This window comes from Sorex araneus, chromosome 3 (assembly GCF_027595985.1).
Source record: "Sorex araneus isolate mSorAra2 chromosome 3, mSorAra2.pri, whole genome shotgun sequence".
Taxonomy (NCBI): domain Eukaryota; kingdom Metazoa; phylum Chordata; class Mammalia; order Eulipotyphla; family Soricidae; genus Sorex; species Sorex araneus.
In genome coordinates this window covers 33,340,602-33,356,833 of record NC_073304.1, presented here as the reverse complement: position 1 = coordinate 33,356,833, position 16,232 = coordinate 33,340,602, and the positions used below count along the sequence as shown (strand labels likewise).

At 35.5% G+C, this 16,232-nt stretch overlaps 1 protein-coding gene across 19 annotated transcripts in view; it reads left to right on the top strand.

Moving 5' to 3' along the window:
- Positions 1-16,232, top strand: part of GPHN (gephyrin) — a 494,826-nt gene that overhangs the window by 402,143 nt on the left and 76,451 nt on the right. For all 19 annotated transcript variants that reach the window (XM_004612348.2, XM_055130244.1, XM_055130246.1 and 16 more), the window contains one exon: positions 6,840-6,932. In XM_004612348.2, coding sequence (XP_004612405.1) covers positions 6,840-6,932 — 93 coding nt within the window. The remainder of the gene's footprint in view (positions 1-6,839; positions 6,933-16,232) is intronic.

The following is a 16,232-nucleotide window of genomic DNA, read 5'->3' as shown; positions in this document are numbered from 1 at the left end:
TTATGGGGGGGAAAGCTTTTGCAGGATATATATAAATATCTGATATTAAAATAATGACTTCTATTGAAAGTAAAGTGAAATTTACCAGTTACACATGCGAGGTAGGGGGCTGGGGAGGTGGGGGGAAGGGGGGAGGTATACCGTGATTCTTAGTGGTGGAATATGTGCACTGGTGAAAGGATGGGTTTTTGAGCATTGTATAACTGAGACTTAAACCTGAAAGCTTTGTAACTTTCCACATGGTGATTCAATAAAAGAATAAAATTTTTTAAAAAAGGAAAGAGAAAAAAATAAAATAAATAAAAAATAAATAAAAATAAAATAATAACTTCTAAATATTATTTTTAGTTTTCTATTCCTTTTCACATTTTAAATATATATCTATTTGGCATAGTTCATTTAGTAATCTTTTTATTTAGAATGTTAAGTTTCATAGTCTGTATTAATGCTATTAAGTAGGATTCAAAATAGTAAAAAATAGATAAAATATTTAGTTAAATAGAATCATCATTATCGTCGTCATCATCATCATCATCATCAACCCGTTGATCGTTGAATTTCTCAAGTGGTCTCAGTAACGTCTCCATTCGTCCAAGCCCTGAGATTTTAGAAGCCTCTCTCTACTCATCCTTCCAACAATGCCATACTGGAGACTTTTACAGGGTCAGGGGAATGAGACCCAGCTTGTTACTGGTTTTGGCATATTAATACACCATGGGGACCTTGCCAGGCTCTCCCATGTGGGCAGGAAACTCCCAGTAGTTTGCCAGGTTCTCCCAGAGGGAGAAGTAAGCTATAAGATATTGCACGGCCAAAAAATACTTTTTTTTACTTTATTTAAGCACCATTTACAAAATAGTTCATAATACAGTTTTGGACATTCAGTGTTAACACCAGTCCCACCACCAGTGTGACCTTCCCTCCACCATTGCCTCCAATTTTCCACCCACTCCCAAGCCTGCCCTTTAATAAGCACAAAATAATTTATTTTATAATGCTTGTTACAACAAATGGCTAATGAAATTACTGGGAAAAAACCTTCAGTAAAAGAAAATTTGCAAAAATTGTTATATCCTACAATTGGGTCATTAAAGTCATTGTCTGAAGGTTTACTTGTAAAAAACACTTCATTTCTGCCCTGATCAAAATTTCTAAGAAGTATCTTGGAATTTTAGAAATTCCAGAATTCATTTCAGTGCTTTCTTGATATAATATACTGTTAAAATAAAAATGAATGTAAACATATAAAATTTTCCAAACTATAGAAAAGAATATTAGTGCAAATGAAAAGAGACAAACAAATGCTAGTTAAACTTTTACTATATGAATTACATAGTGAAACTTGATTATAGAATCTTTTAATTATCAGGGGGGTTAATTATTTTTATTTTTCAATTTAATTTTTTAATTTAAATTAATGGGCTGGAGCGATAGCACAGCGGTAGGGCATTTGCCTTGCACGCGGCAGACCCGGGTTCGATTCCTCCATTTCTCTCGGAGAGCCCGGCAAGCTACCGAGAGTATCCCGCCCTCATGGCAGAGCCTGACAAGCTACCCATGGCAGTATTCGATATGCCAAAAACAGTAACAACAAGTTTCACAATGGAAACACTACTGGTGCCCGCTCGAGCAAATCGATTGAGCAAGGGGATGACAGTGACAGTGATTTAAATTGATGAGCTTTTTCACTACAACATCCAGTGATACAGTAGTAACCTCATTAACTATTTTTTTCCAAGTAAATACTTTGCAATTCCTGGCAGGCTGTTTACTTACCCAAGTAGCATGAACCTATGCCAGAGATCCAAATTATCCTCTCATTTAATTGAGATAAGAACACAGTGAAAAAAATGAGATAAAGAACTCTTTATTACAGGGTGGGGTGATAGTATAGCGGGAGGATACTTGCCTTGCACGCAGCTGACTCGGCTTCAATCCCCAGCACCCAATATCATCCCCCAAGCACCACCAGGAACAATTCCTTCGTGCAGGGCCAGGAGTAACCCCTGAGCATCACTGGGTGTGGCCCAAAAAACAGAAAACAAAATTCTTACTACAATCAATAGTAACTTAGCTTTATAATGTATCTGAGTATATCTAAGAATAGAATAGATTTTTGATAATTTTTAAAACTTTATCTGTTTTTCAAAGATGCAAGTAATATAAATAATATATTTTCTGTAGAATTCCAATGTCCTGGTTAGCACTATAGCACTGTCATCCCGTTGTTCATCAGTTTGCTCAAGCGGGCACCAGTAGCATCTCCATTGTGAGACTTGTTACTGTTTTTGGCATACTGAATACGCCATGGGTAGCCTGCCAGGCTCTGCCATGCGGGCGGGATATTCTCGGTAGCTTGCCGGGCTCTCCAAGAGGGACAGAGGACTCGAACCCGGGTCGGCTGCATGCAAGGCAAACGCCCTACCCTAGTTAATGTGTATAAAAAATATTAAGCATTGTGGGGCTGGAGCAATAGCACAGCGGGTAGGGCATTTGCCTTGCACGCGGTCGACCCGGGTTCGATTCCCAGCATCCCATATGGTCCCCTGAGCACCGCCAGGAGTGATTCCTGAGTGCAGAGCCAGGAGTAACCCCTGTGCACCGCCAGGTGTGACCCAAAAAGAAAAAAATATATATTAAGCATTGGACCCAAGATAGTTCAGTAGGTAAGGAACTTGCCTTGCACTTGGCTGACTCAGGTTCAGTTTATTGGGCAGCAGCTGAGAAATTATCAGAAGAGAGAGTTTAAATTGTTCAAACCAAAGTACATTTTGTTTATTTGTTTGGGATACCAAATTCTGATCAACAAATTTACCCATAGGACCTAAATGCAATCCATTTATCAGTGATAACCCTTTTGGTTTCCATCAGAAGTATTGAAATGAGTTAGCACTTTCTCTTAATCAAAACATTTTCTGTGGACCTCAAGAATAATTTAACATATTTTTAAAACCTATATTTCTCTTAAAATATACACCTTTCACTTTAAGCTAAATATTTTTATAGTTACACAGTTATCTTTAAGACTTAATCTTTCAAACATATAAGTGAATACAGACTTAGTATTAAGTTAAGTTAGTAAGTGATTACCCTCAATAATAAAATACAAGCATCATGAAACCACCACCTAAGAACTAATTCATCACCAAATTGATTCCATATTTTATTAATAAAATTATGAATTAATTGTGCCATTTGTATTCCAAGTTCTATACAGTTGCACACAGCTTATTATATGGATAAAGAACTATATTGCTTTCCTAATTCATCACATTGGAAAACTATGGATATTTTTAGAGAAATACAAAAAAATGCACAATACAATATGATGTTAAATAGTTTTATATTAATAAAGGCATAGAGATTTTGTCATACTGTTTAATAATACGACTTCTGGAGTGACCAGACATTATTGTGCTTATTTTCACTAAAGAGATATTCATTCTTAAATTATTCAGTCTTTCTCACTTTAAACATATGTGAAAACTCATATTAACTGAGATCTATAATTATCAAGATTTTATCTAGTCTTTGAAATTTATAATGCCTTCTTGGGGGAAGAACACATTTATTGGATAGGTTTGAAGCACCCACCATGTTAATGTATAATGTCTATTAAGTAGTCATGAAGCTTTCTATATATCATACTTAATTTAAAAGTTTTTTGAATAAAGTAATGATCCAAATCTGTACATTCTTCACCTTTATGGTAGCCCTCTTAATTCTGGGCCTTAACTAATATTGTTTCAACTAATGGTCATTGGTCCAGAGTAAGCATATGTATCAAGACTTCTTTTTTAACTACTTTGGTAACAACGCTTAATTGTTAGATCAAAATGATATTTCATTTGGGAGTAATTCAAAACTTTGGATGTATGATTTGTTGGCTAGAAGCTCAGGTTCAATCTCTGTGGGGCAGCTCCCATGCGACATACTGGGAACAGCCCCTGAAAACTGAAGGTGTGGGCCAAACACCACACCTTTTTAGATCTTTCAGTCGTCACTCACATAAAATGGATTTGCTTTTTTTAAAAAATGTTGAAATATCAATGCTGTCATAATGAACTAAAGTAAGTTTTCAATAGAAAACTAACATGACTATGTAATATGTTAAAAAAAATCTTAAAAAACATTTCTTCCACCTTGTTTTATCTACCACACATTTCCTGCTTCCCTGATTCATATATGTAATTAATATAAATCTTAGTGAGTCAAAGTAAAGACATTATTAATTTCCTGGTCCACTGAATTCAGAATTTTCTTTTGACTGCCTTAAGATCCTTCTAAGAATAAGCAATACATAAACGTTTACAGTCATACAATCATTGTAATAAGTAGTTTTGATAAACTTAAGCTGCTTTTCTCTCTTAAATCCAAATGCCATTTGGTTCTTCTACTATCTTAATTTAGACAGCAAGAAGAGAATATTATCAGAACCAAATTAAATGTACAACCAAATCAGTTGGGTGTTTGACTTTTACTACTTAGTGAATACGTTTGGATTTAACACTCAAATTCATACACAACTTTATAAGTAGATCTCTTTCTTAATTTTTCTTGCATGTATACTCATTGCTAATTCTTTGAATCATAAACTCCTTCAGTAAATATAGGTAGGCCAATCATCCCAGTATAAAATGCTAGCAGTTCAGAGAGGAGGGAATTCTTTAATGACTTGTTATGAGGAAGAGGAAGCTAAATCTTACATTCAAGTATCCTGCTGGCAACATTAAAAAGTAGCTACCTTTTGACCAAACATTCTATCACTGTCTTCTTGCAAACACAAAAAGTGTCATTCATTAACCAGTCTTTGCAACTCTCCTTTGCCAACCTTTGAAGAAGACTTAACTGTATATATGACTCACAGATTTCTCAGTGATACATAATTCTTCTGACTGCTCTAGAATTAGAATTTTTTGTTTCATCTTCAAGTTTAGGAATTATTATTCATAACCTAAGGCATAATGCTGTATAGGGGAAGTCAAACAGAATGGGTATTATCTTCTCAGACTGAAAGCAGGATATAGCTTCCACTTAGTTGTAGAAAGTTGGTTGTAGATCGCTCGCACACACCCTAACTTTCTACAACTAAAATGTTCACTGCAGACTGAAGACTCCCATTACCAAAATACTTCTAAGAAAGGTATGTTTTCTTGATATTACATCTTTCAGTAAAACTTTCAGTTCCACAGCCTCAACTGCTCACTTTCTCTGTGAAATGCTATACTTTAAAATTGAGATTTTTTAAAATCATTTTTTAGCCTTAAAATTGAAATGTTATATATTAAAATTGAGAAGTTACTGTTGCCTAGATTTCACTCAAATTTGAAGGATGACTTTCTCTAGAAAGAATATTTTATTGTTTTATTTGATTATTGAGTTTGTTTTTTATTGCTGTTGAATTGTAGGAGCTCTTTTATACATTCGTGACATTGACCTCAGACTATTTTCTCCTATTTCATAATTTTTTATCATTTTTAGCTTTATTAAATATGCTTTGGGTACAAAATATTTTTATATAATCCCATTTGTCTGATTTTAGTATAGTTGCCTACACTTCTGATGTCATATTTGAGAAATAATTCCAGTAATTCCAGAAATAATTCTAAAGTCATAAAACTTCCCTATTGTTCTTAAGAGTTATATAGTTTTATATTCAGGATTTTAATTCATTTAAAATTTTTGTTTATGGGGTAACATAAAGGCCCAGCTATATTTTTTTGTCATTTTCCAATTTCTCAGCTCTATTTGTTGAAAAATTATTCGCCATTTGCTTAAAATGCTGTTATTTCCCCTATTAAAGGAGAAGATTGTTAGGGGATAATTTTGATAGTGTGATGGCACTAGTACAATAGTAAGTGAAGTATATATATCAGGGTGTGAAGCTCTACTCCCAAAATTATATAGTATTGCATGTAAGTTAGTGGTAAAGCACAAAAATTGCTTTTAATATTTTTATTGAGGCACTTTGATTTGAAGTTATTCATAATTACATTTCAGGCTTATAATTTTACAACACTGGGCCTATCACCACTGTCAACTTCCTTCCACCAAGTGTCCCAGTTTTACTCCCACACCCCAGCCTGCCTTCTTGAAAGGCACATTTTTAAATTTGGTTCTAGTAGTCTAGATCTCATTATTTAAGTTTTGTTGATTCTGTGGATTATTCATATAAATATATCACACCTGTATACCACCAATGTGTGTGAGGCCCCTGCCCTTATCCCAGTTAGCACCTATCCTTTTCTTACTACTTCCTCCCCTAATTCTCTTTCCTTCCTTGTCCTCAGTTCTGTAGAAAATTTTATTTGAGAAAAAAACTAATTGGCTTTCCTTTTTTTTTTTTTATTAGTGTTGTTTGTTTTTATCATTGGGCCATAACCAGCAGTGTTCATGGGCTGCTCCTGGTGTGGTGATCTAGGGTCACTCCGAATAATACTCAGGGGGCCATGCCATGCCAAGGATCAAATCCAGGGCTTTTGAACGCAAAGTATATATTCCAGCCATTTGAGCCATCTTCCTGGCCTCAACTTAGATTTCCTTTTAAGTGAAATAGTCTTTGGGTATTTAAAGGATTAATATTATATCTATAAACATATCTTTGACTGAATAGCTACTTACAAACAAATAATTTCTGTATTACTATTAATTACTATTGACTGAACCTTACATTTTATTTCAGACAACTGATGCATCTCTTCATTGTCTTCTCTTCCTTGGGATATAAATCAGGAGGCCTGACTGAGCCCATATATAAGTTTTGTCAGACTATCCTTATTAATGACTACCTATTTATCCAATGTTCTCAGTATCCATATTTTTTACTCTTTTTTTCTTAGATGGAATGGGACGAGTCCTTGCTCAAGATGTATATGCAAAAGATAACCTACCCCCCTTCCCAGCATCAGTAAAAGATGGCTATGCTGTTCGAGGTGAGTATTTTTGTTTTCTTGCGTATAATTATACTTGTACATTTTTTCAGTCTAGGCACCTAATAACTATTACATGTGTTTCTCTCTTAGGTATAAATATAATTTTTTGTATAGATAATATTGTTAATATACATCTATTAAATTTCATGCACAATCTTGCTTAAAACTTACTGTGAGTTCAGTATGTAGTTGCTTAAAAATTCTTATTGGGGGGCCAGAGCAATAGTACAGCGGGTAGGGCATTTGCCTTGCATGCAGCCCACCCAGGTTTGATGGAGTAATTCCTGAGTACAGAGCCGGGAGTAACCCCTGAGCAGCGCTGGGTGTGACCCAGGAAAAAAGTAGACAGTATAGAAGATAAGGAGCTGGAGAGACAGTATAGAAGATAAGGAGCTTGCCTTGCACACAGCTGATCTAGGTTCTATACCCAGTACCCTTATGGTCCCTTGAGCACCACTGGGAGTGATCCCTGATAGCAGAGGCAGGAGTAAGCCCTGAGCACTGCTAGGTTTGGCCCCAAAACAAACAAACCAAAAAAAAGGGAGTATATAGAATTGGCAGGAAATAAACACAATACCATAATTTTTCTTTTGGTTCTATGCATAGTAGATAATAATCATTCTTTTTTTTTTTTTTTGGCTTTTTGGGTCACACCTGGTGATGCACAGGGGTTACTCCTGGCTCTGCACTCAGGAATTACCCCTGGCCTGTGCTCAAGGGACCATATGGGATGCTGGGATTTGAACCCGGGTCGGCCGCGTGCAAGGCAAACGCCCTACCCGCTGTGCTATCTCTCCAGCCCCGATAATAATCATTCTTGGTCTGGAAGTTTTCCCACTATTTTCTAATTGAAGACGTCTAAATAGTCTAAGAGATAAAAGCAGATTCCAAACTCAGAGATAAGATGGGTTTGTCTTTTTACCTCCTCTAAATTCAGAAATCAGTAAAGAAATTCATGAAAAGAAAGAATGAGGAAAATCACTAATTCCCTGAAATTCCTAAGTGCTGTATTTTGAAACTCCAAAGTCTCAGATGGAGCCAACAGCTCATGCCTTCAGATTTCCCTAAGTTTGTATGTAGCTTATAAACAAATACAAATTATATTTGCAACTGAAAATCCAGTATTTCCAAAAAGTGAAATGCGACTAAATTACTTAAAAATTATTGTTGGTTATTAACTGAATGCCAGTATCACTGAAGAAATATTTATCAGCACATTAAGAAAGCCAGTTCAGGCTGGAGCAATAGCACAGCAGGTAGGACGTTTGCCTTGCATGCGTCCAGCCCAGGTTCGAGTCTCAGCATCCCATAAGGTCCCTGAGCACTACCAGGAGTAATTCCTGAGTGCAGAGCCAGGAGTAGCCCCTGTGCATTGCCGGGTGTGACCCAAAAAGAAAAAAAAAGAAAACCAGTTTTCTTTAGTTATCATTTACGGAGCTTACTGGTTTTCATTTGGTGGCTTTCTAATTTTGTACCTAGTCATTTAAGTAATTGCCTGTCTTTTGGTAATTGAATAATATCCATGCTTCATCACCATCTCCCAGTATCTTTTTAGAACAGGCTTTGATCAAAGATTGATCTGGATTCTGGTACCAATTTCATCTGTGTAACTTCAAGCAAATCGCTTCAACTTTTTAACCTCATTTTTCTCTTTGTAAAATCATAATTAATAACAAAAAAGTACCCACCCAATAGGTTGTATAAAGATTAAGTATCTTAGATGCTCACAGTAAAAAACACTCAATTATTTTTTATTAAATGTCAATTATCTTTTGTCACTATCATTATAGCAACATTTACTTAGACCTTCTCTGGAAAAAAATGATGATATATATAGATCATTTTCATTTGCTGAATTTTTCTATTTACTAATCTTTCTTGTGTATAAATCATAATAATAAAACACTTCCTATGTTAAATAAAAAAAGGGAAGACACTTATCTGAAATATTATGATCATATTCTCTTAAAAATGGTGGGGGGATTAATTGCTGTTAATGTATTCTTTCTCAGGAACACTCTCTTGGTGGTACCTCATTCAGCTTAGTCTAAAAAATTTGTATAGTTCAGAAAGCAAATAACAAATATTCAAACTCTCTTGAGTTTCTTTCTTTCAAATGTATTTCTTATGCAGTTTTTATTATAATGAATTATTATCCAGAAAGAAATTTGAGTCTTCTGATATAACCTCACTGACTTTTCATTTTTCATATTCCCTATCTAAAATGTAAATTCTGTTTTGATCTTATCACTGATAGCCATATAGTTTTACTATGATATCAAAAAGTTCTTACTTTCAGAGTAGAAAAAAAACAACTATATAAAGTGAATACCAAAGGATCAAGAATGTTCTTTTTCATTTTTTTTACAATATTAGTAATAGAAATCAGGAGAAAGTGAACAAAATAATTTGAGACAATTTTTCTCAAACATAGTATTATGTGATTTTGTATAAAATAGTAGTAGTTCAGTAAAAATAAACCATTTTACTTAGATCTTCTAGTTGCCAAAAAAGAGCAGCTAGTCATAAAAGAACCTATCTGCTACTTGAGTCTAAGAAATAAATTTTTTGTTAATATAATTCACTATCTTATTCTAATTTATTTTTGAATGATGGTGTTTTTAGTTATTTCATATCTTTTATATATATGTATATGTACACATACACACATATATAATGATCTGTTACAGTTTAAAAAAAAGTTCAACAGATTATATACCTTATTGCACATATTTACATTATTTACTGTGAAGTGTTGCTAGTTCCTAGTGTAATATATAACAAAAATAACAGATAACCATATGGTTGTGATTAAATCTCATAGTGGATATGGCTGGTGTATCAATGTATTATATATCATCATACTAAGGCAGAAAAACTCATCAGGAAACAAAAGAGCATAATCTTAGATTTTTCTAATATATGACCTAAGATCACCCCCCCAGCGAAGAATATCCTTGAGGCTATTATTGTGGCTCTCTACCACTCTACTTCGTGAACCTTCTTCTCTCCACCCCTGTCTTCCTTTACTCCCTTTCCTTTTTCCCCCATTCCCTTTATTCTCCCTTTTTTTCTTCTCCTCTGCCTTTGCCTTAGGCCTTCCAGTAATACCCAGTGGCACCTGTGAGCATTGCTAATCCTCCAGGTGTAAAGAGGTTGCTAACTTGATATGGATCACTAAGCATTAGCCAATATCCTTCAGAAACATGTGGGATAAAACTCCAAACCAGTTGGAGGATCACTTGCTTTAAGGTATGTGGGTTGAAAAAAAAAAACAACAGTTAAAAAAAAAAGGACTTAAGGAAATAAGAAATAGTTCTAGTTTTTTTAAATAAAGACAAAAAAAATTAATAGACTAGAAGGCATGACTCAAGTGTTGATATTAATAATAGGAAGACCTGTAGCCTAGTTATCCTAAAAGCTTAGGATAACTATCCATTTAATAGGGAGTGAATTTGAAAAATAAAGGCAGGACAATAGAAATTGAAGCATTATTACAATAGCACTGTCCCGTTGTTCATCAATTTGCTTGAGCGGGCACCAGTAACGTCACCGTTGTTAGACTAGTTGTTACTGTTTTTGGCATATCGAATACGCCACGGGTAGCTTGTCAGGCTCTGCTGTGTGATACTCTCGGTAGCTTGCCAGGCTCTCTGAGAGGGACAGAGGAATCGAACCTGGGTCGGCCGCGTTCAAGGCAGACTCCCTATCCGCTGTGCTATCGCTCCAGTCCATTATTACAATAAAATATTATTATTTTTATTTTTTATTTCTTCCTCGCTAATTATATGAATCATGTTCTTGATTGACACCATCCTTCAGAGATGTGGTTATTTCTTCTCTCACCTTTTAAGATCTTAGTAAATGTAAAAATATCTTAGAATTTCAAGTTCAGCTTCTTAAAAATATTCCCTTTGAAAGTCATCTTTCTTCAGAACTTGTTTCAGGACCACTTAGAAAAGAAAAAATTGAGATATTTAATGAGATAGTTAATGCTTTGCATACCAGGAGGCCCAGGTTCTGTCACGAGCACTTCATGGAACATGAGAAGCAATAGCTGCACACAAAACCTCTAAACAATACCATGTGTAGCCGAAAAATCATAACAAAAATAAAATGGAGGGAGATTTTATGAAGAAGCTAGCAATTATTTTGAGAACCACGTGTAACAAATAATTTTGAAGGGACATATTTAAAGAAATCCTGTCCTTTAAGTTAAAATCATTAGATTTTTTTTTGGTTTTTTACTTTCAAATTTAAAGACATGCTTATAGAAGATACCAAAAACCAAAATGTTCATTTTAAAACTGGCCATTATCATACTTCTTAGTCCACCATTAGTATTTCTTTTTTTTTTTTAATTTAATTTTATTTTATTAAATCATCATGTGGAAGATTACAATGCTTTCGGGCTTAGGTCTCAGTTATACAATGCTGAAACAACCATCCCTTCACCAGTGCCCATATACCACCACCAAAAAAAAAAAAAAAAACCCCACACAACACCTCCCATCCCGCCCCCCCACCCCCTACCTTGTAACTGATAAGTTTCATTTTACATTCTGTTTACTTTGGTTACATTCAATATTTCAACACAAACCTCACTATTGTTGTTAGGAGTACCCCACTAGATTCAGACCTACTGTGAAGACAAACAAGGTTTTGAATTTCTGTACTTTAACAAGAAGTCCAGGGAGATTTCTTCCAGATATTAGATAATTGCAGGCTTGAAAACCCAATCTGTGGTGGTCTTAATATGGCGGCCACCGCGCCCTTCATCCCCGGAGAGAAAGAGGCAAGAGAGAGAAATACCTTTCCCCTCCCGGGCGGACACGGGGCCGAGGCTTAGTTCTCAGGCTAGAGACATTCTGGGAGGAGTTGCTCACACCGAAAGAGGTTTTGCTGGGTCTGGATTCACGCTTGTACAGCTGCGGAGAGGCCGCACATTCGTGCGACCCCCGGGATCACATCTCGGCGGTGGGAGGGGCCGGTGCCTCCCACCTTCCCAAGAGCACCCTCGTGTCCTTTTGCTGCAGTTTTTGTCGTAAATCCCATCTGTGGTCATCTTAATATGGCGGCCACCGCGCCCTTCATCCCCGGAGAGAAAGAGGCGAGAGAGAGAAATACCTTTCCCCTCCCGGGCGGGCACGGGGCCGAGGCTTAGTTCTCAGGCTGGAGACATTCTGGGAGGAGTTGCTCACACCGAAAGAGGTTTTGCTGGGTCTGGATTCACGCTTGTACAGCTGCGGAGAGGCCGCACATGCGTGCGACCCCCGGGATCACATCTCGGCGGTCCACCATTAGTATTTCTTGTACTTCCTTCAAATAGATTATAAAGTGCATGCTAAAATTCCATGTAACATTTTTAATTTAAATATAGTTCTAATTCTTCCATGAAGTACAGGTTCCAGTTATTTTTTATTTTATCCATTTATGTCTTCTTTGGGCACAGTTAAAGTCTGTGATACTGTTGACTTCCTGGCCCAGACCATAGATCCTGAAGTCTCTGCACATACAGGCTGCACAACAACTCCTAAAACAACAGCTTAATAAATTCTTAGACAAGGGCTTAACAGCACTGCAATCACATATAAAAGTTTTTATATAAATGGATATTCTATACCTATTGATTTTAATATTGCAGCTGTTTTATAATCAATTTTAATTCTAGATTTTTTGTCAACAGCTGTAGGTTTTTTCTACATTAATACAAATTTGTTAAAAAAGAAAATCAATTTGCTTGAAACTAAAAGTTCAGTCATAAGTTATTTGACTTAAACATCAACACTAGTGATGAACACAGGTTGAAGAAAACAAGACATGTTCAATGGAAGTTTGTTCCATTGCATTGAATCATAAATGACAGTGTTTCTTCTTCTTCCCAGCGTACCACAAAAGAAAACAATTATTCACTACCCTCTGGTTACTTTATCAATGTACCATTCTTGAATCTCTCTTTACATCTCAATTGTATGTTGTGTGATGCCAAAAATAATTTAACAGATCAATAAATCATATTGCTTGACTCAAAAAAAAATAAAGTCTATGATTCACTTTAGTCTATTGTCTCTTGGGCAAAGAGATAATTTGGAACAATTAATTTTGGATAGTTAAAAAGTTTAAAATACTATATCTATGTAAACAGTATGTATTTTCCCATTACTAATTATAAATGGGCATTTTCTCCTGGAGACTGATGTTAAAGAATAGAAAATGCCACCTTATTCATCTCTTACTCCCAACTCCCTGGCTTTTATAAGAACAAGCAGCAGATTTAAAACTACAAACAACTCACTTGATTTAATCCCTCATTATAATTTCAATAAATATTAACCCTTTTATGCTAATCCTGTTATCTTCCCAAACTCACACCCCAACTCTTCCATAATATTAACCTTACTATATACATAAATACTATTACCCTATCCCTGTCATCTAGCTATAGACAACTTAGTTCCATAAACAAAATCTGTCACTGTCACTGTCATCCCGTTGCTCATCGATTTGTTCAAGCGGGCACCAGTAACATCTCTCATTGAGAGACTTATTGTTACTGTTTTTGGCATATCCAATACGCACGGGTAGCTTGCCAGGCTCTGCCGCGCGGGCTTGATAATTCTCGGTAGCTTGCCGGGCTCTCCAAGAGGGGCGGAGGAATCGAATTCGGGTCGGCCTCGTGAAAGGCGAAAGCCCAACTGCTGTGCTATCAATATGTACTTTATTCTCTTATGCCTTATTCTTTAGATGAAGGTGTTTATGCACCTTTACCAAATGTTATTCTGTCCCTATAACCTCAGTTTATTTAGTAGTTTACGTGTCCTAATGTGAAAGTGATGAGACTCTTTACTATTGAAAATGAATTAAGAGCTATATGGTCATTTGGGATCTAAAGAGATATCACATGTTCCTAGAAATTGAAAACGGGGATAGTTCTCTTACAGATAGCTGAAGGAAGATCATTTTCTATACATAGTAATGTGAATAGTTAATGATATCAATTTATACCAAGGACATTATTAGAAATCTTCAAATAGATTAACAAAACAGTTTTTTCTGATCACTAAAAAAGTGGAAGTGGAAGCAGTTTCAGTGACAAACATTATAGAATAATGCCCTTCCTGTAGGATTTGGTTTATATTACTTTTGTCCTTTTCTTCCAATTAAATTCCATAGTATTAAGGCCGAAAAGGAAAAAATATATTGACAGAAACATCAGAATTCTGAGTGGGGTGTAGAAGTATAAGCCTTTACAGAAATACATAGAATCTGTTCATTTTCCAGTAGTATACTCTGGCTTAGATTCTTTATTTCCAAGTTTGAGGTTCATGTATCAACATTTTGTCCCCCTCCAAGTCCTGTAGATTTTGTCTTTTAAAATGAAACGTTGGGGGCTGGAGTGATAGCACAGCGGGCAGGGCGTTTGCCTTGCACGCGGCCGACCTGGGTTCGAATCCCAGCATCCCATATGGTCCCTGAGCACCGCCAGGGGTAATTCCTGAGTGCATGAGCCAGGAATGACCCCTGTGCATTGCCGGGTGTGACCCAAAAAGCAAAAAAATTAAAAAATAAATAAATAAAATGAAACGTTGGGTGCCAGAGCAATAGAGGAGCAGGTAGAGTTCTTGCTTTACACATGCCAAACCCAGGTTCAGTCCCTAGCACCTTACTACTGAGCCTTCTAGGAGTTATCCTGAGTGTATAGCCCAGAGTAAGCCCTGATCACTGCTGGGTGTGGCAGGAAAAAAAAAAAAGAAAAAAGGAAAAGGAAAATGACATCTTCTCATCCACCTGTCTCTTTAATAGTAACTCTGAAATAAATATCAACAAATCAAATATATCAATAATTAGAGTACTCTGCTGCACAAAAGTGGTAGTCCTTAAGTCAGCACTGTTAGCCATCAGCCTATTAGAAATGTAGAACTTCAGACCCTGTTTCAAATCTAATACATAAGAATCTATATTTTAACTTGATCTCAAGATAATTTATATTAAATATTAAGAAGCACTGTTATAAGGTATCACTCCTGTGTTACCAAGAACCTTCTATAGTACTGGTTAAATGAGACGTCCTTAGCAAACTATACAGAGGGATGGTTTGCAGTTGAAAAGTTTCAAGGGAAGGTGTGAAACTTGAAAGCCCCTGGTCTCTACAATTGGTTTGAATTTCCATGTTAATGAAAAATCTAGATGATGATAATTATTTAAATTTTTTTTCAGATATTTGTTACATCCAGCCACTCATTGTTTTGTGACATTTATTTGGAGCATATGGGCAGGACCTTGATAGAAGCATTTTGAATGTATTTGCATTTACATGTGCAAGGAGATAGTGGTTTCAAGACAAATAATATCAAAACAAATTTTTAAAAGTGTTCCCTACCTCTAAACCCATTATCTAGTTGATTCACATAAAACACATATTTATGAAAATTAAGATAATTTGCAAAGCAAAATACTGATACATATGTGCAAAGCACAATACTTATACATACAAGTCAGTTTGCAAATTCCTATCTATTATGGAAAAATCAAATTCATTATTTTTTTCTATTAATATGTAATGAGCATCATTGATAAGCTAGGCACTGTGCCAAGAAGAATAACAACATAAGCTATATAAAATTTATCAGTACAGTTTTTCTAATATAAGGATAATGAATACTGGCTCACAATTTGAAATATATAACATATATATAGTATGTATGCTCATACATCCATGACATATCAACAGGAAATATATGGCATTCAAAATAAAACATTTTTTGTTGAGAAATACTTATTTGGTCATTTACCATGCATCCTTCTAAAAAGATTTTTAGGTACCATACTGCTTTGTTCCCTTAACAACTGCATATATTACATGTGAAACATTCACTGAGTTCTTACTTAAGCAAATGCTAGAGATGCCCTAGAGACAAATAACTAATTGCAAATATATTAGGAAACCATTATTAGAGTTATTTCAGTTATTCATTGAGGAGACAAAAGAGGAAGTAAGTGACTCAAGCAAAGGAATATCAAATATGTTTTCATACAGATGATAGCACTTGAGCTGAGTCATAAAGACTAAGAAGTCTCTAATCAGGAAGCAGTGATAAGGAAAGGAAACATCAAGCAATGGAGCTAGCAAGTATTATGGACCTGAAATTAGTCATTTCAGCATTTGGGGGACCCTAGAAGACCTAATATATAAGACATAAAGAGGGTACAAACTAGAGCCTTTGCAAATATTGTTCTCTGTAGATGAAGCTGTAACTAAAATACTTCCACTTTGTCTGTCTGTCTGTCTGTTTCTCTATC